The 24,269-nt window shown below is 45.9% G+C and overlaps 1 protein-coding gene across 1 annotated transcript in view; it reads left to right on the forward strand.

Moving 5' to 3' along the window:
* PDGFRL (platelet derived growth factor receptor like) overlaps positions 1-24,269 on the forward strand; it is a 234,982-nt gene that overhangs the window by 120,018 nt on the left and 90,695 nt on the right. Inside the window, exon 3 of the mRNA XM_073583621.1 lies at positions 17,417-17,568. Within this exon, the coding sequence (XP_073439722.1) occupies positions 17,417-17,568 (152 nt within the window). The remainder of the gene's footprint in view (positions 1-17,416; positions 17,569-24,269) is intronic.

Here is a 24,269-nt window from a genome sequence, read left to right on the forward strand (position 1 = left end):
AATTGCAGTCCATAAATAAGTACACACGCTTCGGTCTCAAACGCTTTTCATCAGTGTACCAACTGCATAGGTAAAGGGAAGGAAAAAGTGGACACAGTGTTCTAGCATAGTGGAAAAGGTCAGGATAGAAGGCAGCGTGGTGAACACGGTATCCTCTGCTTGTGCTCTGACAGCCTGGTGTGAATTCACATACAATTCGGCAAACTTGTTGCCGACATTTCCATGACTTGGTATCTGTTTCTTACACTTGAAAGAGTTAGTTTTGGTCACAGGTAGAGATGAGCGACTTTGCCTTTTTTCGGGTTGAGTTGGGTTTGCGAAACCCGACTTTCGCAAAAGTCGGGTCGAACGAAATCGGCCGACTATAGGGAAAAGTCGGGGGTCCAACTGAAACACGAAACCCAATGTAAGTCAATGGGGAAGATAAGTCGGCAGTGAGAGGAGGACAGGAAACACACTTACATGGCCCATTTGAATGCCAAAAGCATAAATTCTTATTACTGAAGCTTGTCACCCTTTATTTACTTCATAATACTAGTTACACACTGAAAAATGGGGGTTATTTGGCTAAAGTTGTGGGGGGGAGGGCTGGCTCCAGGTTTTCATGTGCCCTGGGCGAAAGAGCGCCCCTTTAACACATACCACAACTCATGCTGCTCCGATACGGCAGAGAAATAGTGGTATACTACAAAGAAAAATACTTCACTTTTTACATCTCATGACGAGGCCCATCTATTTCTCCATACAGAATCATTGGTCCCATATAATGTTTGAAACAGTATATGATGAGCTCCACATAATGCTGCAGTATATTTTGGTCCCCATGGATGAAGCTCCACTGTCTTATGGGCCCAAATAATGCTCCATACATAATGGGCCCCATTTCTAATGCGCTAGTGTATAACGGGCCCTGTAAATGCTGCTCCAGTGTCTGATGTCCACCTTTGGAATGTTCCAGTGTATGGTGGGCCCCATCTATCATTCTCCAGAGTATAGTGCTCCCCAAAAATTGCTGTCCCAACATTGAAAACAATGAAATAAGTCTCCTCGCTAGGGAATCCCTGTACTAGTCTGGACTCCTCATTGTCCCCATCTTCCATCTCACTGCACGGTATTTCAACCTTGCAAGTGCTGTGATCCTGAGCAAGCGGGGGGGCCCACTCGTTGGCGACGGCACTGGCACAGGGCCCCTGATAGTACGGTGGTGTGTCTGACGGCGGGTGGGCCGAACCTGCACTTTCATCTGCAGCTTCCTCTTTGTCACCGTGTAAGATGGAACAGTATATGGGAAGGGTAACCTGAGTTTCATCAGGGTCAGATTCAGGCCGTGTAGAGTGCGAGGGGAATGTAGTGGTCTGGGTCAATGTACCAGGAGATTCATCGAGCAGTGGCTGGGCATCAGTGCACTTGTGTCGCCCCCAGGAGTACGGTCGCCACAGTGGCATTACCTTCCTCCTAGGGAGTGTGATGTCATGCTTGGGAGCAACGAAGGATCTCTCTAGCAGGTTAACTGATTGGGCGGCGTTATTCCCACGAGTCACGACCCTCCAAACAGCGTTCATGAAGGCAAAGTGTTTGTTTTACGTGGGCAGTATGGTTGCAATGCTGAACCTTAAAGGAATGTCCAGAAGGGCACCACCAGGAGTGGAGCCTGCGGCGTAATTTGACTCAACACGGGCAACCTCAATCATCCAGCAACAAAAAAGATGCACACATTGCAAGCTTAATTCCGTTAATGAACGAGACTCCGTCATGACCCGCGGTCCGAGTCCGGCTTACTAGAGGGACACGCGAGGCTCTGGCACGTGAGATTGGCCAATAACTGGTGTGTCATGCCCTTACATGTCCGTGGCTGCATGTGCGCTACACTGAAAGGGCCAGCGTTTGTCACTTACAGGTGCAGATAACCCGCTGAACACCGTTAGTGATGGGGATCTGGGATTACAATTATTACCCGCGAACGATGATTTCCTAGTAAGTGCAGGTCAACCGCAGTTCCCTAATTAGGCCTAACCGTCATTCCTGAAAAAATGAAAAACTTACGTGTGCAAACCACAGGTGCTGTAGCTTGCTTAACAGCTCGCCAGCCGTTCTCAGGCCCAGTATGCATTACACGTGATTGCACAAAGGTGAGAAAGGGTACCGTATCACCGGATAACATGTATGGATAGCATAGTGTACACATTCAAAATATATGTCTATAGATCAGGAGGCAGGCTCAGACGGTGTCAGGCCCAGTATGGATTTGACGGCCCAGACTACACAGCGGAGGAGCAGGGAGAGGTAAAGATTGCAAATGCTGGGGACCTGCCCAAGCAAGGGAGGCCCACTCGTGGGCGTCGGTACTGGCACTGGGACCCTCATAGTACGGCGGTGTGTCTGACGGCGGGTGTGCACCCCCACCGTCAGAGACACTTGATTGCACTATGAGGGACCCTGTGCCAGTGCCCTCGCCCAAGAGTCGGCCTACCCACCTGTCCAGGGCAACGGCACTCGCACAGTTTCGTGCGCTAGGTGGTGACCCCAGCCATGGGGGGGGGGGGCAGCACAGTTAGGGAGTTTTAGAAAGTGGCATATGTTGATGTTGGACATTCAGCTGATGCAAAAGGCGAAATTGTTCAAGTCCCAGGAAGAGGAGGACGAAAGCAAGCCATTTTTCTGTCAACCTATGTGTCATCAGGGGAAGGTGGGACAAAATCCTTGGAAACCCATGCATGGTTCATTTTAATGAAGGTTAGATCATCCGCATTTTGGGTTGACAGACGGGTCCTTTTTTCTGTCAGGATTGATCCAGCAGCACTGAAGACTCTTTCCGATAGCACACTTGCAGCTGGCCAAGCGAGCTCCTGTAGCGCATATTGTGCCAATTCAGGTCAGGTGTCCAGTTTAGCGGCCCAATAGTCAAAGGGGAATGACCTGTGAGGGAGAACATCGACATGGGAGGAAAAGTAGTTTGCAACCATAGTTGACAAGTGCTGTCTCCTGTCACTTTCCATCGATGCAGTATTACCAGTCGTGTGAGCGGGACTTGAAAAATCAGTCCACAACATGGTCATGAAACCCCTGTCTCCAACGCCACTTCTGATGTGTGCACCACGAACACCTCTTCCAAGCTGCCCCTGGCCCCTACGGCTCGTGTGAGAACCATCACCGCTGCTGTGTGCTGGGAATGCCTCAACCAACCAGATTACCAGAGTAGCTTGTTTGTTAGCCAATATTAGGTCAAGGTTCTCCTGTGGCATGATGTTTTGGAATTTGCCTTTATAGCGTGGATCCAGGATGCTGGCCAACCAGTAGTCGTCATCGTTCATCATTTTGGCAATGCGGGGGTCCCTTTTTAGGATCTGCAATGCATAATCTGACATGTGGGCCAATGTTCCCGGTGTCAATGATGCAGTGCGACTGCTTGGTCGAGGAGCACTTTCTGGCAAATCCACATCCCTCCAGTCACGCACAAACCCTGTACCAGACCTTGCCACACCAACATTTTCTCTGGACACACGAGAAGCATCCTCCTCCCCTAAATAATCATCCCCATCATCACCCTCCTCCTCCTCTTCCTCTTCTTCCTCCACCTTGTCCAGGAGAGGTCCCGGAGCAGACAATGGCTGACTGTCATCAAGGATTTCCTCCTCCTCTTCCTCTTCGTCAATCTCGGCTGCAGACGCCTGCTCCTTAATGTGCGTCAAAGTTTGCATGAGCAGACGCATAAGTGGGATGCTCATGCTTATGATGGCGTCATCTGCGCTTACCAGCCGTGTGCATTCCTCAAAACACTGAAGGACTTTACAGAGGTCTTTCAGCTTTGACCACTGCACACCTGTCAACTCCATGTCTGCCCTCAAAGTGCCTGTCCGGGTATCCTCCCACAAATGCATTACGGCCTGCCTCTGTTCGCACAGCCGCTCAACCATGTGCAGGGTGGAGTTCCACCTTGTTGCAACGTCGATAATTAGCCGGTGCTTGGGAAGGTGTAGCAATCGCTGCAGCTTCTGCATACGACTGGAGTGTACGGGCGACCGGCGGATGTGCGAGCACAGTTTTCGAACCTTCTGGAGCAGGCCTGTTAACTCTGGATAATTATTGAGGAAGCACTGCACCACCAGGTTCAAGGTGTGAGCCAAGCAAGGTATGTGTCTGAGTTTTGAAAGGGCTATGGCAGCCACAAAATTACGGCCGTTATCGCTGACTACCTTGCCTGCCTCAAGATGTAGACTGCCCAGCCATGACTCAGTTTGTTGCTGAAAGTAGTCGGCCAGTACCTCCGCGGTGTGTCTGTCGCCCAAACACATCATCTTCAACACAGCCTGCTGACGCTTTCCACTAGCTAATCGATAGGGGGACACCTCGTGTGCAACACTGGCAGCTGCGGATGGAGTGCTGCTGCGACTGCACTCTGGGGACGAGCTTTCGCTTCTAGAGGAGTAGGAGGAGGAGGGTCGAACGCCTACAGCCAACTGTTTCCTATACCGTGGGCTAGGCAGCACTGTCCCACCACTGCTGTCCCCTGTGGACCCTGCATCCACCACATTAACCCAGTGCGAAGTGATGGACACGTAACGGCCCTGGCCATGCCTACTGGACCATGCATCAGTTGTTAGGTGCACCTTTCCACTCACTGATTGCTTGAGTGCATGTACAATGCGGTCCTTCACATGAAGGTGGAGGGCTGGGATGGCTTTGCGAGAAAAGAAGTGGCGACTGGGTAGTTCATAGCGTGGTACTGCGTAGGCCATGAGTTCGAGGAAAGCTGCGCTTTCCACCAACCGATAGGGCATCATCTCTAACGAGATTAGTTTGGCAATGTGGGCGTTCAAACCCAGTGTACGCGGATGAGAGGATGAGTACTTTCTTGTCCTACTCATAGTCTCTGGCAGGGTGAGCTGGACTTGAGAGATGCCTATGGTGGAACTAGCGGTGGACAGGGCGGGCTGAGAGAGGGTTGATGATGGTGATGGAGTTGATGTTCTTTCTGATGGCCTAGATTCAGTCTTTCGTTGATATAACATTGTGATTCCCTGACAACTTTGGCCTTGCAACGACACCTCAACATTTGCTGCTGTGCTAACCGGTGGGCTTACAGTGGGGGAAACAATGTAGCGTTGCTGACTACCTTCTTTGGGAGCATTTGCACATGTGGTACTTGAGGTTTGGTGTTCCGTCCACGCTTGCAAGTGCATGGTGGTTAAATGAGTAAGCTTGCAACTGGTATTCAAATTTTTCAGATTTTTCCCTCGGCTAAAGGTCTTTGCGCACTTCTTACAGATAACCCCTGATCATTAGGATTTTGTTCAAAAAAGTGCCACACTGCACTCTTCCTACTATGGAAGACATTTTGCGTCCTTGCACGCTGTGCTATTTTGACCGTCTGGCCAAGCAGTCCAGCAACTTTTTGGCTTTTTGTAACCCGTTTTTGGACTGCTCCGTGCCTGCCAGATAGCAGCTGTTGCGATGTCGATGCCTGCTGCGGATGCTCCTCCTCCTCTTCGGAGCTATTGGCAGCGGCACCCTCTTCCCCCAATGAATGCCAATCTGGGTCAACAACTGGGTCATCCATCACCTCCTCTTCAATGTCATGTGCACCTTCCTCTGTGTCACCGTGTACGGTGGTATAGTATGCGGGAAGGGGCACCTGAGTTTCATCAGGGTCAGAATCTGGCTCAGTATACTGCGAGGACAATGTCGTGCTCTGAGTGAATGTACCAGCAGAATCATCTATCAGTGGCTGTGCATCAGTGCACTCCATGTCAGATTCATCTTGGCCTGGGTAATTCACCATTTCACTTGATAACCCAGGCATGGTATGTGAAAACAGCTCCACGGAGTAATCTGTTGTGTGGCCTGCCGCATCCTTCAATTTTGGTTGGGGTGAAGGACACAAAGAAAGGTGTGGTTTATGACCATGAGCCTCCAAAGACGACTCAGTGCTTTTATTTTTTACAAGTTCAGAAGAGGAGGCGATAGAGCTGGAGGCCGAGTCAGCAATGTAGGCCAAAACTTGTTCCTGAAGCTCCGGCTTTAAAAGCGGTTTACCTACTCCCAGAAAAGATAAGATAAGATAATCCTTTAATCGTCCGACCATGGGGAAATTCAGAGCATTACAGCAGCAAGGCAGGAACAAGTACAGATACAGATGCATAAAGGCATTACATTGACAGTAGGTAGGTACATATACGGAAAAAAAAAAAAAATTGTAACCGGACTGTCACAACTTTGGATCTATCAGTTCTCTGTTTGGGTCGTTCTCCGTTTTGGACAGTGCTGGTTATACAGCCTAACTGCAGCAGGAAGGAAGGACTTTCGATAGCGCTCCCTCTCGCATTTAGGATGAAGTAGCTGGTCACTGACAGTACTGCACATCTTTGTCACAGTCTCATGCATGGGATGGGAATCATTCTGCACCATGTAGCTCACCTTGGCCAGTATCCTCCTGTCGCCTACTTCCTGAACTGGGTCAAGGGGGCATCCCAGGACAGAGCTGGCCCTTCTAATCAGTTTGTCCAGCCTATTCCTGTCCCTGGTTGATATGCCACTACCCCAGCACGCCACACCAAAGAAGATGACTGATGCCACAACAGAGTTGAAGAAGGATGCAAGGAGTGCCCCTCTTACTCCGAAGGCTCTCAGCCTTCTGAGCAGATAAAGCCTGCTTTGGCCCTTCCTGTACACTGCATCCAAGTGATGGGCCCAGTCAAGCTTATTATTGAGGATCACACCTCAATAAAGGGAGCCTTCGAGGCCTTGTGGAGCCAGACGATGACGCAGGCTTAACACCTCCTGCATTAGGTGTTATTTTGCTTTTGCCACTACCAGCAGATCCAACACCAACACCATCATTAACAGCTGGCAACCCCCGCCCACTAACACGGCCTCTTACACCACAATTCCTCATTTTTTTGAAAAATGTACCCAAAATTCCACCAACGATATGGAACTGTAAAACAAGGTACAAGGTGTATATAGGACAGGGGAGAATTTAATTCTCCTACCACTTCTGGACACTGATGTATTGTGTCAGGCCATTGTATATCACACCGCTGTATGACAGGCTGAATTTGGCTGGTGAGAAAAATGTGACATAGGACGGCAGAAATGGATTGTCCTTACACACTTCTGGACACTGATGTATTGTGTGAGGCCCAATGTATATCACACCGCTGTATGACAGACTGAATTAGGCTGGTGTGAAAAATGTGACATAGGACGGCAGAAATGGATTGTCCTTACACACTTCTGGACACTGATGTATTGTGTGAGGCCCAATGTATATCACACCGCTGTATGACAGGCTGAATTTGGCTGGTGTGTAAAATGTGATATATGACGGGAGAAATGGAATGTCCTTACACACTACTGGACACTGATGTATTGTGTCAGGCCAGTGTATATCACACCGCTGTATGACAGGCTGAATTTGGCTGGTGTGTAAAATGTGATATATGATGGGAGAAAAGGAATGTCCTTACACATTTCTGGACACTGATGTATTGTGTGAGGCCCAATGTATATCACACCGCTGTATGACAGGCTGAATTTGGCTGGTGTGAAAAATGTGACATAGGACGGCAGAAATGGATTGTCCTTACACACTTCTGGACACTGATGTATTGTGTCAGGCCAGTGTATATCACACCGCTGTATGACAGGCTGAATTTGGCTGGTGTGAAAAATGTGACATAGGACAGCAGAAATGGATTGTCCTTACACACTTCTGGACACTGATGTATTGTGTCAGGCCAGTGTATATCACACCGCTGTATGACAGGATGAATTTGGCAGGTGTGAAAAATGTTATATACAGTCATATGTAAAAGTTTGGGCACCCCTATTAATGTTAACCTTTTTTCTTTATAACAATTTTGGTTTTTGCAACAGGTATTTCAGTTTCATATATCTAATAACTGATGGACTCAGTTATATTTCTGGACTCAAATGAGGTTTATTGTACTAACAGAAAATGTGCAATCTGCATTTAAACAAAATTTGACCGGTGCAAAAGTATGGGCACCCTTATCATTTTCTTGATTTGAACACTCCTAACTACTTTTTACTGACTTCCTGAAGCACTAAATTGGTTTTGTAACCTCATTGAGCTTTGAACTTCATAGCCAGGTGTATCAAATCATGAGAAAAGGTATTTAAAGTGGCCACTTGCAAGTAGTTCTCCTATTTGATTCTCCTATGAAGAGTGGCATCATGGGCTCCTCAAAACAACTCTCAAATGATCTGAAAACAAAGATTATTCAACATAGCTTTTCAGGGGAAGGATACAAAAAGTTAACTCAGAGATTTAACCTGTCAGTTTCCACTGTGAGGAACATAGTAAGGAAATGGAAGAACACAGGTACAGTTCTTGTTAAGCCCAGAAGTGGCAGGCCAAGAAAAATATCAGAAAGGCAGAGAAGAAGAATGGTGAGAACAGTCAAGGACAATCCACAGACCACCTCCAAAGACCTGCAGCATCATCTTGCTGCAGATGGTGTCACTGTGCATCGGTCAACAATACAGCGCATGCATAACGCCTTTTTGTATGACCAAACAACTCAATCTTTGTTTCACCAGTTCACAGGACGTTCTTCCAAAATGTAACTGGCTTTTCCAAATGTGCTTTTGCATACCTCAGGCGACTCTGTTTGTGGCGTGCTTGCAGAAACGGCTTCTTTCGCATCACTCTCCCATATAGCTTCTCCTTGTGCAAAGTGCGCTGTATTGTTGACCGATGCACAGTGATACCATCTGCAGCAAGATGATGCTGCAGGTCTTTGGAGGTGGTCTGTGGCTTGTCCTTGACTGTTCTCACCATTCTTCTTCTCTGCCTTTCTGATATTTTTCTTGGCCTGCCACTTCTGGGCTTAACAAGAACTGTACCTGTGTTCTTCCATTTCCTTACTATGTTCCTCACAGTGGAAACTGACAGGTTAAATCTCTGAGACAACTTTTTGTATCCTTCCCCTGAAAAGCTATGTTGAATAATCTTTGTTTTCAGATCATTTGAGAGTTGTTTTGAGGAGCCCATGATGCCACTCTTCATAGGAGAATCAAATAGGAGAACTACTTGCAAGTGGCCACTTTAAATACCTTTTCTCATGATTTGATACACCTGGCTATGAAGTTCAAAGCTCAATGAGGTTACAAAACCAATTTAGTGCTTCAGGAAGTCAGTAAAAAGTAGTTAGGAGTGTTCAAATCAAGAAAATTATAAGGGTGCCCTTACTTTTGCACCAGTCAAATTTTGTTTAAATGCAGATTGCACATTTTCTGTTAGTACAATAAACCTCATTTGAATCCAGAAATATAACTGAGTCCATCAGTTATTAGATATATGAAACTGAAATAGCTGTTGCAAAAACCAAAATTGTTACAAAGAAAAAAGGTTAACATTAATAGGGGTGCCCAAACTTTTACATATGACTGTAGGACGGGAGAAATGGAATGTCCTTACATACTTCTGGACACTGATGTATTGTGTCAGGCCCAGTGTATATCACACCGCTGTATGACAGGATGAATTTGGCAGGTGTGAAAAATGTTATATAGGACAGGGCAGGATTGGAATCTCCCTAAAGTGTAGGTCTGTAAGAACGGAACAACTCCTCAACTTATCCTTACAGAGTCACACCCTTAGCTTCACTGTGGCCGTGATAACAGCCGTTACACGGTACTGAGAGAGCAGCGTGCATGTACACCGCTGTCCGGTGTATGTTAAATTGTCGATCTTCATGTTTTTTTAGTATACGGACTGACACACGCTGTCTCTCTATAGTTTTGAATGTAATCAAACAGCAAATAGACTAGACTGTTTGAAAAACAGACAAAACTATAAGGTGGAGGTCTGTAAGAACGGAACAACTCCTCGACTTATCCTTACAGAGTCACACCCTTAGCTTCACTGTGGCCGTGATAACAGCCGTTACACGGTACTGAGAGAGCAGCGTACACCGCTGTACGGTGCGAAAAAATGCACGCTCAGTATCTCACCAGGACAAAAAAAAAAAAAGGATTGCTTTTAAAAAAGCAGTTTGCAAAGCAGTGTGAAACCAGCAATGCAGCTATCAGGTAGCCTTATAAGGCAGCCTAACAACCAACAGAGCTGATCCACCAAAATATAGCCTCCCCTTGCACTGCACAGTGACTGGTGTGTTGTACAGGCAAAATCGCTAGCAGCAGCAGCTGATTTTTTTTTTCTTCCCTGCCTAACGCTCTCCCTACAGAATCTGCAGCAGCAGCATATCTCCCTATACTGAGATCAGCAGAAGTAAGATGGCGGTCGGCGTGCACGCCCTTTTATACCCCCTGTGACGCCCCCCAAAGCAAGCCAATCACTTGCATGCCCTTCTCAAAGATGGTGGTGACCGCTGCCTATGTCATCATGTTGCCCACAGTGTCCGTTCTTCCTCATTGGCTGAAAAAGGGCGCTGAAGCATGTTTTGAAACGCGACTTTGGTGCTAAAGTCGCCGACCTCGTGGCCGACCTCACGCTGAGGTCGGGTTTCGTTTCATGAAACCCGACTTTGGCGAAAGTCGGCGACTTTTGAATTTTTTCGACCCGTTTCGCTCAACTCTAGTCACAGGATTTTGCTGTTCTGAGGTACATTGTAAATAACCAGGAGGCTGACTCCTTAGATTATGAGAAATAGAGATGAGCGGATCATTTGAAATTCGAATTTGCTGGCTTTGCCAATTTTTCCTAAGAAATTCATGTCTCCTTGAATAAATTTTGCATAAATTCGAATTCTTAATAGCCTTTAATTGAATCGAAAATATGTATATAACACTGTGAGGTTTCTTATGGCAGTATTGAACCCATTTTGAGCCTGTCTTACAATACAAGAAACAGACTTTCTGTGATACAGAAGCCTGAAATTCAGAACTTTGTTTTTGTATCAAAATGAGCACTGAGAGATTTACTACAGCCCTCCTTATTTTCAGTGTGTGAAGAACAAGAAGTGGCATTATTAGGGTATATGCACACGTTGCGGATTCGTCTGCGGATCCGCAGCAGATTTGGCCCTGCCGATCCGCAGCAGTTTTCCAAGGGATGTACAGTACCATGTTATCCTATGGAAAACAAAAACCGCTGTGCACATGCTGCGGAAAAATCCACGCTGACACGCAGCGGTTTATTTTCCGCAGCATGTCAAGTCTTTGTGCGGATTCCGCAGCGTTTTTACACCTATTCCACTCTAGGAATCCGCAGGTGTAAAAAAGCGGGCGAAATCCACACTGAATCTGCTAGAAATCCACAGGAAATCCGCAGGCAAAATGCAGGCATTTTGACCTGCGGATTCTGCAGATTCCGAGCGGAAAAATCCGCACACGAATCCGCAACGTGTGCACATAGCCTTAAGGTGCTGTTACTGCAGTATATCTTAGATTAATCAATTCCCAGTCACAGTGAGTGACAATACAGGTACAGGACATCCTTACATCACTTGAATCTTTGGGTTATTATTCAAAGACTGTGACTATCACATCCTTTTTCAATCTGCTTCAGCACTGCAGTAGTACACCACAATCAGACTAGGCCTTTTTTACCTTTATGTGTAATGACCCATGCACTCTAACCTTTATCCCTGCACTGTATAAGCATAGAATGGCATCTTTGGCTCTCACTGTTTTGAGATTATGAGGAGGATTTGGCAAATGTTTTGCCCAGTTTCAGTTCTAAAATCTCAGAGTAAACACACCCTAACTTTCAATCGGTTTTTGGAGCATAAACTACAAATCCTCCTCATAATCTCAAAATTCCAAGTTTTGTGTTTAATTATGTAGCAATGACATTGCTACATAATTAAACACAAAACTTGGAATTTTGAGATTATGAGGAGGATTTGGAGTTTAATACACAGTTTAATACAAGCAATCCTAGTTTCTTAGCGATTTTGTGTCCGGCTGCTGACACAAAATCGCTAAGGCTACTTTCACACATCAGGTTTTCGGCGTCAGGCGCGATCCGGCGTCGTGCCGGAATGCCGGATCCGGCAAATGTTTTGTAAAACCTGATGTGCCGGATCCGGTTTTCTGCCGGATCCGTCTTGTTCTTGACAGACAAAACCGGATCCGTCTCATCCGGTTCATCCGTTTTTCTATCCGTTTTTCGACGGGTTACGCCGGATCTGGTTTTTAAAATTGACCCTTGTGGCCTTCCAAACGGGATTGGCTACTGGAAAACTATATATAGCATGTTCCTACAGCCCTTCTTTGACAGGCTGTAGTGGGCAGAGCTACTGAGCATGCTCAGACCAAAAAAACCGGATCCGGCCACCGGATCCGGCTTTCGCCGGATCAGGCGCATTGCGGCGCTCATAGGCTTTCATTGTGTGAAAAAGACGGACGCGCCGGATCCGGCGTGTCCGGCTTTTTCGCCGGAGACAAAAAACGTTACAGTAGCCGTTTTTTCCAGACGCCGGATCGCAACACATTGCCGGATCCGGCAAAAACCGGATGAAACGCATGGCCATCCGGCGCGATCCGGCGCAAATGCAAGTCAATGGGGGGGAAACCGGATCCGGCATTGCATTTCGCCGGATCCGGTTTCTGTCAAAAGCGCCGGATCGCGCCTGACGGAGAAAACCTGATGTGTGAAAGAGGCCTAAGAAACTCTGCAAATGAATGGCAATCCTAGTTTTTGCAGAGTTTCTTAGCAATTTTGTGTCAGCAGCTGGACACAAAATCGCTAAGAAACTAGGATTGCTTGTATTAAACTGTGAAAAAACTAGCTAGGAGTTCTCTCTCTCTGTTTTGCAGCGATTCCTGTGCTGGGGGGGGGGATTCCTGTGCTGGGGAGGAGGAGAATGGGGATGCGAGTTTTGCAGCGATTCCTGTGCTGGAGGGGAGAGAGAGAGAGAACTCCTAGCTAGTTTTGTGTGTCCTAGCTGGACACAAAATCGCTAAGAAACTAGGATTGCTTGTATTAAACTGTGAAAAAACTAGCTAGGAGTTCGTTCTCTCTCTCTCTCTCTCTCTCCTCGCATCCCCATTCTCCTCCTCCCCAGCACAGGAATCGCTGCAAAACAGAGAGAGAGAACTCCTAGCTAGTTTTTTAACAGTTTAATACAAGCAATCCTAGTTTCTTAGCGATTTTGTGTCCAGCTGCTGACACAAAATCGCTAAGAAACTCTGCAAAAAAAAAAATCTGCATCCCCATTCTCCTCCTCCCCAGCACAGGAATCGCTGCAAAACTCGCATCCCCATTCATTAACATTGGACTCGCTAGACTTGCAACGAATAGCGAGTTTCCAAGTCGGACTCGTTACAGCCTAGCGATTCTGAATATTTCAGGATTCGCCCATCCCTATGTAGCATGTTATCAGGACATGTGTACAAGATCAGGATAACCATTGGTAAATGTGTATAAGATCAGGCCCACCTTTAATACATGAATGCTGCACCAGAGCTACAATCAGTACATGAATCCAGCATTAGAACTAACATCAGTGCAAGAGTACATCACCAAGCTATATACAGTTTTCAATTGCAATGTCATGTCAGCTCCATATGCAGTTGTATCATAAAAACCACCTGCAACTCACAGATTAACAATGGTAAGGGATACTGGGTGTTGTTGATACCAACCATCATAAGATTGTGGATCAAACAGGAATAACAGTATTGATGAGATGTAGTCAATATCACAAATAAATACATAAATGTATTTATTTATATATAAAATAAATGTCCTGAAAACGCATTTATTCAGACTGGCCTATCGCCTCAACACATTAACCTAACCTATCCCTGTGTGGCAGAGCCAAAAGTTTTACCATAACCAGGTTCCCAGCATCATGTTCCCACATGCTTTATGCATCCATTAGCCCTCTGTGTCTGTACTGTTACACACTTAACATTATGGCTGGTCCATACAATCAGGGCAACTGTTACCACCCACCTTTCGTGTCTACCTCTTTCCTCATAGACTGTAAGCTTGCGAGCAGGGCCCTCAATCCTCTTGGTATTTGTTATAATCTACTGTATGTGATTATTGTTATGCTGTAATGTCTATTGTCTGTACAAATCCCCTCTGAAATGTAAAGTGCTGCGGAATATGTCGGCGCTATAAAAATAAAATTTATTATTATATTATTATTATTAAATATTTACATCCAGGTATGTTATAGGTGACATATGCTCTGATTGAAGTAGTTCCAATCCCTTTTGTCTTCATGTAGTACAGACACCATGGTGAGATTTCACACCCACAGCTCATCTCCGCAGACTTCCCTCTTCTACTGTCTTCTACAGCCCATCTCTGACATAGAACCTTTATAAATATCATTATAATATCACCTAAGCGGAGCCCCTGAATATATAGTTGCTCCTTACTTCCTGCACAAAATATGAACCCCACACTGTTAACCATAGGATACATTGCCTCCACACTGTCTCCATCACATGGTCCTCTCTAATGAACTATAACTGCCATGCTGTCCTTCCTTATGAACTATGACCTCCACACTGACCTCTTTTATGCTGTCACCATCTTCACTGACCTCCAACTCTCCTACCTCTACATACTGTCCCCTCACATTCCCACCTCTCCATACTGGAATACCACACTTCCTCTCCATAATATTTCCCCACACTGCTCCTCTCCATCATAACACTTCACGCTCACCCTTTCCATCATGGTCCCTCAACATTGCCCCTCATCATGATATCTCCCCCACACTTCCACTCTCCATAATATGTCCCCACACTGACCTTTTCCAAAATATCTCTCCACATTGATCCTTTCCATAATATCCACCTACACTGCCCTTCTCCATAATATCACCCCCACTAGGCCCTTCTCCATAATATCCCACCACACTGCCCCTTTCCTTAATATCCCTCACGCAGCTCATTCTATCACTATTTATCCCCCACTGCCCTATAGTGTGCCCTCACAATAACCGTTCCCTCTCATCTACAATAATAGTCTGAGCATTCAATCTTTGGCTCCTACATGGAGCGCTTACTGTTGCTGCATTCTTTCTGCCTCTGAAGTAAGAGCAGCAGAGAGATGAGGCAGCAAGTCAGGGCAGTGAGCTGACAAGTGCTCTTCTGCTCTTCTCTACTTTTGAGAACATGAATAAGGGAGTTGGCATCTGATAGTTCTCCGTAGGTCACAAGAAATCCTTTGGCGGGCTGCATGCGGCCTGCAGGCTATATTTTGGCCATGTCTGTGATATAATCACAGTTTTCTCTGCTACAAACCCAGCAGAGATAAAAATGTTCATCCCTGTGTAACCCCACCCATGCCACTTATTTTCAGCTTTCTGTGCACATTGTATATTAATTGCAGCTGTTAATAGAGCTTCCACTGACAGGTTTAGCACAAGCCACTGGGTTGAAAGATCCCAGGGGTTGCCCTGGTCTTCACCTTTTAATCCCTGTACAAGGATCTGGACTTACACAGTGACCCCTGGGCTGTGGGTCAGAATCGGCTGCCGCCTGGTGGAGCAAGCTGGCTGCAGAGACACAATCAGAAAGCAAGCAGATAGCCAAACTAAAAGCCATGGTTAGGAATTGGGATGAATCAGGAAGACACAACATAAGCAAGAAATAGGGCTATGGACCAGGTATGCAGAACTTATTGACTGGCAGTGTAAGTCATAGCTTAAAGGGAATTTGTCATCCTTTTGATGTTTTTAAGTTATTAATTTGGGCATACAGGTTGTATACACCTGAAATTAGTCACACCTGTGTGCCTCCTAGATGAGGTATTGTTCAGTAAAAATCATCTTTTATAGCTTTGATCTTCCAGTCTATGAGGCATACGCTGCCCAGAAGATAAGACTGCTCCGGTCTTCATTATAAAAGATTTCATCTTCCATTCTCTTTAGTGTCCCCTTCACATCATGTGCGCGGCCGGAAAATCCTATGGATACGTATTCTACCTGCGTTTTTCCTCTGCACTGTTCCTCCCTTCTGTGGGCACTGTCTTCAATTTTGATGTGCACAGGCACCGGAGAGTAACGACAACTTCAGGTCCCTGTGATCTTCGGCGCACAGTAAAGGTGAATTCCCCACAGTGCAGAATGGTGCATAGGAGCAATGGAAGGCAGAATGCGCAAGCGCAGGATTTCCGGAGGCACACATGATGTCAAAGGGACACAGGAGAGAAGAGGATAAATATTATATAATGAAGACCGGAGTCAATCTTATCTTCCAGGCAGCTAAAGCCCCATAGCCTGGAGGATCAAAGCTACAAAATGTAATTTTTACTGAACAAGGCATCATCCAGGAGGTATACAAGTATGACTAATTTCAGCTGTATACAACTTGTATGCCAATATCATTAACTCAAAAAGCATAGGAGTGACAGACTCCCTTTAAGGGATTTAAATTGAGGACAACCTTGCCCAGTACTCTTAGGGAGGAGTAATCAAAACTAGTCAAGAATTTATCATATTGAACCCTGATTTAAAGGTGCTTCTCACAAAATTAGAATATCATCAAAAAGATAATTTACGTCAGTTCTTCAATACAAAATTTACTGAGGTTATGACTTTTGAGTTTTCACTGGCTGTAAACCATAATCATTAACATTAACAGAAATAAACACTTGAAATAGATCACTCTGTCTGTAATGACTCTATATAACATATGAGTTTCACTTTTTGTATTGAAGAACTGAAATAAATTAACTTTTTGATGATATTTGAGAAGAAAAAACTGTAGCAGCAGAAAAAGTCTCAGGAATAAACCAGAGCGCACAGAAACCGGCACAGATGTTACACTCCTGCTGATAAAACACTGACTGAATTGAAACAACAAAACACAGCAGGGTAAGTGACACATCCCTGTAATCAGGGTCTATGCCCCAACACCATGCTGCTCTCAGATTACATAGAAAAAAACCTGCTGACAGATTCCCTTTAATGGCATTGCAGCCAATCATAATTTCAATATGTATGAGAAATTAAGACAATAAAAATCAAGTAGTTTGTAGAAGAGAAAACCTTAATATTCCCTATTGAGACTGATGTTTTTCACAGAAAAAAAAGAGGCAAAGGTGAGTTTTTATGAGCGCTAGACTTAGCAGAACTGAATTTGTCTCTGGATGTTTCTTTTGTGTTTTGTGATTAGAGACTGGGTCAGTCTGTATATCAGTTTTGTTCTGTCAAATAGGAGGTTGGGACCAGTTTTGGTCATAAAGGATTGAAATATGAGTTAGTATATATTTGATTTCCATGTTTCTTCTATTTGCCTGATGGCACAGTCTACTGTAAAATTGGGACACGTTAATTGTGACTTGCGAGTAGCCATTCATTTCTTCTACCATCTTATTAGTTTTCCTGTAATATTACACACAATTATTTCTCAATTTACCAAAAAGAAATCTGAGCAAGTATGATACTGTAGCTAGAGCATGAGACAGCACATGGAGGAATTCCATTATAAGACTGAACAATGTCCTTTGTTTTCTCTCCAGCATGAAACAACTTGACAGATACGGGCAGCTGATCCTGATGAACTCCTCTGCAGCCGACACTGGAGAGTTTACTTGCTGGGCCCAGCACTGTGACAGCCGCGGCTGCAAAAAGGATGAATCCAAGACTGGCTCCACGTATGTTTTTTTCACAGGTAACAAAAACCTCAGGTCAGTTTTATCACAAGGAAAACAATAGTAATTGTCATACAGAAGACTGATTACAGATAGTGAAGAAGTAAAGTTTTCTGTATTTGGCAATAATCATTGGCATAAAGTATGGAATATTTCACAAATTCTCATTAGAGCCTTCATTGAATCATCATACTGTGGTGTAGTCGCTGAGATCTCTGAGCTGCTAAATAATTGTAGTTGAAACTACAATAAATGAAGAAATCCTCTGTTGCTAAATGTTTCAGCAATAGCTATTCTGAAAGGTAAAGTTTCTCCTTGTAGAGATCACCAAGTCAGCGTAAGGAGACTTATAGGCCATACAGTGCTCCCCTGGGAAATTAGCAAATATCCTGTTCAGATTGGACGAGAACATGAACTGTAATGCCACCTATTAGAGGATGCAATCCTGAAAGACAATATTGACCTTTAAAGGGCCTTGCCTCATAAATATCCTGTCAGAGCCTCTCATCCAGCAAAACCAGTCCATTGAGGAATACACCCTTGTGTGCCACCATTTAAAATATATCGTCTGCACCCAGGCAACACTATATTGCCCCTGGGTTATCCAGGAGAAAGAAGCAATCTTGATGATCAGTGGGGGTCTGACTGCTGCCATGTCGGTGTTAATTCCCAGTACTGCCAATCAGTGTGGGTCCTAGTGGTCGGACGCTCACCAATCAACAAGTTATCACCTCTTATCTGGATAAGTAATAACTTTTTTTTCTCTAGATAACCCTTTTAATATCTACACCATAAATTTGGTGAGTCCCTTGGTTTTAAGATAGAAGACTACAGCCTATAAAAAAATGATCTACGTGTTTAAGTGATAGTCCCCATTAAATGGGTCCCATGTAGTGGCTCGTGGGCATCGAAACAATTGGTAAGTGAGTTTACAAGGACGTTTGGTCACTTTTACTAAGAAGCAAACTTTATTGGTATTACATCCTGACTATTTGTGTGGTTTGGAGAGTGGGCCCCTAACCAAGCATCCATATTTACATCTATGGTGGCACACCCTAATTGTGGTTACAGGGGAACCTCAGCAGATGACCATGCTGTTACTGAAAATAAATCTCTATACAAAGACCAACACCAATATGACCAAATAGTGGTAGATATTAGTCCTACCACTATATAAGTGATTACAGAACAGTTATACAACAGTTATAGATAGTACAGCTGATGTTCTATCTGATGGAGTTGTTCACTTTAACATCTGGCACAGACTGCCATGACAACTTCTTCCAGCCACGACTCATCTGCAGCCTTTACAACAAAAACACATTTGACTCAAATTTCCAGCAGTTTACGCTGTTGCTGTATGTGTCCCTATGACCTGCTGGGTGGCACAAACACAATGCTCCTCTTAGTGTCCCACACACTAATACTCACCACTGTGCCTCTTACAAAGCGAAATGCCCTCTAGATGGTAAAATTGCCATCTAGGAAATATTAATGCCCTAGAAAATTATGCCCACATTTTGCCCCCTAAAAAGTAACCTTTGTCAGTCACAATACCCTAAGTGCCTCTAGGACAATAAGTGCGCACTTAACATTTAATAATGTCCCCTGAGTCCCCCCATACAAAGTATTAAGGACCTAAGTTTCCCTTATACACAGTATGATGCCCTAGAGCTCCCCAATACAATGTATAATGTGCCATTAGCTCCTCTATACACAGTATGATAAGCCTACCGCTCCACTGTACAATTTTATGACCCCATAGCTCCCCTATATACAGCATGATGCCCTCAGAGCTTCCCTGTACACAATACTTGGGAGATGTTCCAGCAACTTCGACCAAAGGATGGTTAAAATCAAAAATCAATTTCCTCCATGTTCAGATACTATGCCTTTTTTTTTTTTTTTTTTTTGTGGAGAAAATCCTCCCTTCCTGCTATTGTGGACCTCCGCCCATTTTGTTTCCCTCCCACTTTACTTCAGCCAGCAATTGTATATAGGTATATGCTTATTTGTAAGATGTTAAGTTATGAGTAAGGACCCTCTAGTCCGAAACGCGTAAGCGTCTGTCACATTGGTGAACCATATGTTTTTTATGCATCTATTCTGTTTTTAATCATTTTTTTGGAATAAAGTCTTTTGATTTTAACCATCCTTTGGTCGAAGTTGCTGGAACATCTCCCAAGTATTGTGCCTACAAGATTTTCCGGAATCCAAGTTCCCTGCACCGCCCAGGATTGATTGCATTCCTCCAGACTTCGCATTTGCTACGGTTTGGTGAGCTGACAAAAAACTTTTTCCTTTGTCTTCCCTGTACACAGTGTGATGGGCCCACACCTCCCCTATACACAGTATTATGGACGCACACCTCCCCTATACACAGTATGATGCCCCACAGCTCCCCTATGCACAGTATGATGGGCCCACAGTTTCCCTATACGCAGTATAAAGGGCACACATTTCCCCTATGCATTGTATAATTGTCCCACAGCTCCACTATACACATTATGATGAGCTCATAGTCGTCCTTATGCAGAATAATTGCCCCCAAATTATATAATGGTCCCCACAGTAGCCCCATACTGTATAATAGCCCTGACACTGTATAATGGTCCAAAGAGTAGCCCCCATACCGCATGAGGGCCTCCACAGTAGCCCCCACACTCTATTAATTGCCCCCCTCATGGTATACTTTATGATGCCCCCCACAGTAGCTCCCACACAGTATATTGGCCCCCTTACTATGTGATGTTCCACAATAGCCCACATACACTGTATAATGGCTTCTACAGTAGCCCCACATTATATAATGTCCCTCACATTAGCCCCCTCACTGTATAGTGACCCCCACAGTAGTCCCCACACCATATAATACCCCCCACACTGTATGAGAGCACCTCATAGTGGCCCTCATATTTTATGAAGGCCCCCGCAGTAGCCCCCATGCTGTATGGTGGTTTCTTACACTTTATGATATCTCCCACAGTAACCACCGCACTGCATAAGGGCCCCTCAAACCGTATGAGGGTCACCAACAGTAGCTGCCACACTGTATGAGAGCCGCACACACTCTATAATGCCCCCAAAGTCATACCACAAATACTACATACAATAAATACATCATATACTCACCAAACCCCAGAGCCTGACGAGTCTGCAGATAGCACAGGCGCAGGATTGACCAATGTGTTGACGTAATCGCGCCAGTACCCTCAGAGAACATTAGAGTCCTGGCGTGGTGATGTCATCACGCTGCTCCACCCACGGCATGTCCAGTGCATCACCCTGCTATTCTGTAGGCTTCTGACTTCAAGTGACCGCAGTCTACAGAATGGAGAGCCGCAGAGCTTAATTTTATCGGCCTCCTCTGCCCCCTCCTTCCCGGTGGCTATAATGAACAGAAGAAGACTATTAGTCACTCCGTATACATACAGTGATAATAATTGCCTATAGGCTGCTATGTTACAAAAAAAAAACACATTTATACCAATTGATCTGTGTCAAGCGTAAAGTTGGGCAATAAATCATCTCACCCTATCTCAGAGCGACTGCAGACATCACAACAAGGCAAGATCCAACCCTGTCAGAGACCTCCTGCTTCGGCCGCTGCTGATCTGATCTCAAAAGCTCTTCTCCACGGAATCAACCCGGCCGGCACGCAGGTGACATGAGATCGGCAGACACAGCCACCCTGACATCATGCAGTGTGGGTGTGTCTGCAGTACTGGGATGGCCAGGCTGGCACTTTTACAACTCTAAAGTATAGTGCCTGCTGGGTGGCCTAAAACTGCTGCTTGTGTACACGATTGTGCTGCACTGTGCGCCGCCGCCCCCTGGTACTGCTGAATTCAGCTGTGCAGTGTGATTGTGTGCGCAAGGCAAGCTAATGCTGCATGACATGCATGCTGCTGAAGAGGGAGTGGAGGTGATCAAGAGGCTCACTACAGGGACCAGTCTTTTTGGCACTTGCCAGATGACCAGTCCAGCCCTGAAACATACTCTGAAGTACATCTGCCGGTTTCTGAGCCAGGAATGGTAGTGATGTATGCGATATACATGCTCCCAAGCAGAAACTGTCTAGTGGGCACAGCCTTTTAGTGGCACGGCCTTGCTCGATAGACTTATATGGAGCAAGGCTGCACCCACTAGACGGCTTCTGCCCGGGAATATGCATATCGCATACATCACCTCCGTTCCTGGCTCAGAAACTGGCAAATCCTTGCAGCCCACAGTGTTTGCACAGTGGGGATTCAAAAGTCTGCAGTCACACAGAGTGTGACTTTAGGAAACAATGCTCCCCTCTGGTTTGTGTGCACTTTTATTAGTCCTTTCTCCCCTGCAGCTTGCTGTGTGTTGGTTTTGAACAAGAAGCAGGAAGTGTCGGTTCAAAAAGAGAAGGGGGAGCCTCGTGCCTGTGAGAGACCGGCAGAAGCATAAGTATGCCCTAACAATGAGAAATTGGTACATTAACTAATGACTAGAGTTGAGCGAAACGGGTCGGTCAAATTCATAAGTCGCCGACTTTCGCTGAAGTCGGGTTTCATGAAACAAAACCCGACCATAGCGTGAGGTCAGCCATGAGGTCGGCGAACAGAGCGCCAAAGTCGCGTTTCAAATGATGCTTCCAGCGCCCTTTTTCAGCCAATGATGGAGGGCGCACACTGTGGGCAACGCGATGACATGGGCATCGGTCACCACCATCTTTGAGAAGGGCATGCAAGTGATTGGCTTGCTTTGTGTGACGTCACAGGGGCTATAAAAGGGCGTGCACGCTGACCGACATCTTACTTCTGCCGATATTAGCATTAGGGAGAGGCTGCAGCTGCTGATTCTGAATAAGGGAGAGCGTTAGGCAGGGAAGAAGAACAAAAAAACTGCTAGCTAACTGTTAGCGATTTCCACTGTACAACACTACAGTTTGTGTGCAGTGACAGGGGAGGATATATTTTTTGTGCATCAGCTCTGTTGGTTATTAGGCTGCCTTATAAGGCTCCCTGATAGCTGCATTGCTGTTTGCACACTGCTGTGCAAACTGCTTTTTTAAAAGCAAAAATACTTTTCTTCCTCTTTTCTACACAGTTGCCAAACGTTCATTTTTCCACACTTTTGTGTGCAGCCTGCGTCCATACTTGGACTGAGAGCATCATTGTCAGCCTCCTAAAATCTCTAGGGAGCTTCCAATTCTCCCCAATACTATATGCACACCTTGTGCATGGTCATACACCTGCCTATTTCAGCCTGTTAAATTGAGGTGTAATCTACAGTGGACCTGAGAAAATAGTTCAGCCTCCTAAAATCGCTAGGGAGCTTCCAATTCTCCCCAATACTATATACACACCTTGTACTTTGTCATACACCAGCCAATTTCAGCCTGTTAAATTGAGGTGTAGATGGGTCGCCCTCCCAGGGCCATGGGGTACTCGGTACCGGGCCGGTCTCTCCAAGGGGAATGTCGCAGCAGCGGTGACCCGGTCCGTGGCCCTGGGCACCCGTGTAAAGGGGGTTAAGTGTTGGAATAAAGTCTATGAGTGAATGATTCGTGATGCCACCTGCGGTGTTCGGCAATGAAGATGTTAAGCCGACGCTGCAGACAGATCCTCTGGGACAGATGGTGTAGTGCAGCAATGATGGTGTGGCCCTCCACAGGTAGGGCTGTAGTCCCAGGGCAGAGTAGGGGAAGTGTCGGTGAGGGGAGACGTGGATGGTGCAGTGTTAGGCACAAAGATGTAACAGTGCTGAATGGGTTGGCACAGGAATAAGCGGAGGACACCAGGCATGTAGTTCCAAAGCTTTACTCACAGTCTGTTGTGCATACAGGTGCCCGCATCCGTGCCGTGTCCTCCGGGTCAGGGGCCCAGCCAATCTTCAGGCAAGATGAAGTGCTCCCTTCCAATACTCCGCCAACATATGTGCCTTTTCTGAACGTCTCCCTTCTTGCGCCGATAGTGAAGTACTCACAGTACTGAGTTACACTGGAGTTCCTCCTGTCAGATGTTCCTATGAAATCTACTTGTACGGCAGACAGCTGTAGCCTGCTTCGGGGACTCCTTACTACCTAGTCCCGGCTCGCTCACGTTGCTGTTGTGCCCCCAAGTCTTGTGTGGGAATAAAGTGGTGACAACTTCTATTCCTCCGGTGTCTGTCGCAGGACCATTAGTATCCATACAACCTCGGGGACCGGACCCCGGCCTTGCGCTGTGAACTTGGAAAGGGTTCTGCTCTAACCCTAATCCTTAGTCCTCCTCTCCTTATGTTCCGTACTAATCCTTCCTTCTTATGGAGAGAGTCAGGCTTTCCATCAATGTTCCCTTCTTGTGCCAGCGGACCCAGGTCACTGAGGTCGGCTGCAGCACTTCCTTCATCCATCCCACTCAGGGGATCTTCACTCTTCCACTGACTCTGTCAGACTGCCTAAATCCTAAACTCTTCCCGCTCTTTTAGTGCCAACTAAACTCCACCCGCCTCCCAGCATGCTTCGTGTTCCAAGCAGGGAGCCACCAAAGGGTGCTTTGCTACGCTACTGTGTTGTGTGGGATGCAGGTGTTGGAGCATGGTCAGGAGTCTCCACCTTACCTGAATGATGGGGTACCACACCTCATGAGGAGGTGCAGTACCTCTGTGGCGACTGAACCCTCAGGTGCGCCACAGACCCCCCCGTTAAACATAGCGCGTACGCGGGCTGCAAGTGAAACAAAGTTAGTCAAAAATCATGAACATACAA

Source organism: Dendrobates tinctorius, unplaced genomic scaffold, assembly GCF_039654945.1.
Source record: "Dendrobates tinctorius isolate UK_male_01 unplaced genomic scaffold, ASM3965494v1 ptg000079l, whole genome shotgun sequence".
In the NCBI taxonomy this organism is placed as follows: domain Eukaryota; kingdom Metazoa; phylum Chordata; class Amphibia; order Anura; family Dendrobatidae; genus Dendrobates; species Dendrobates tinctorius.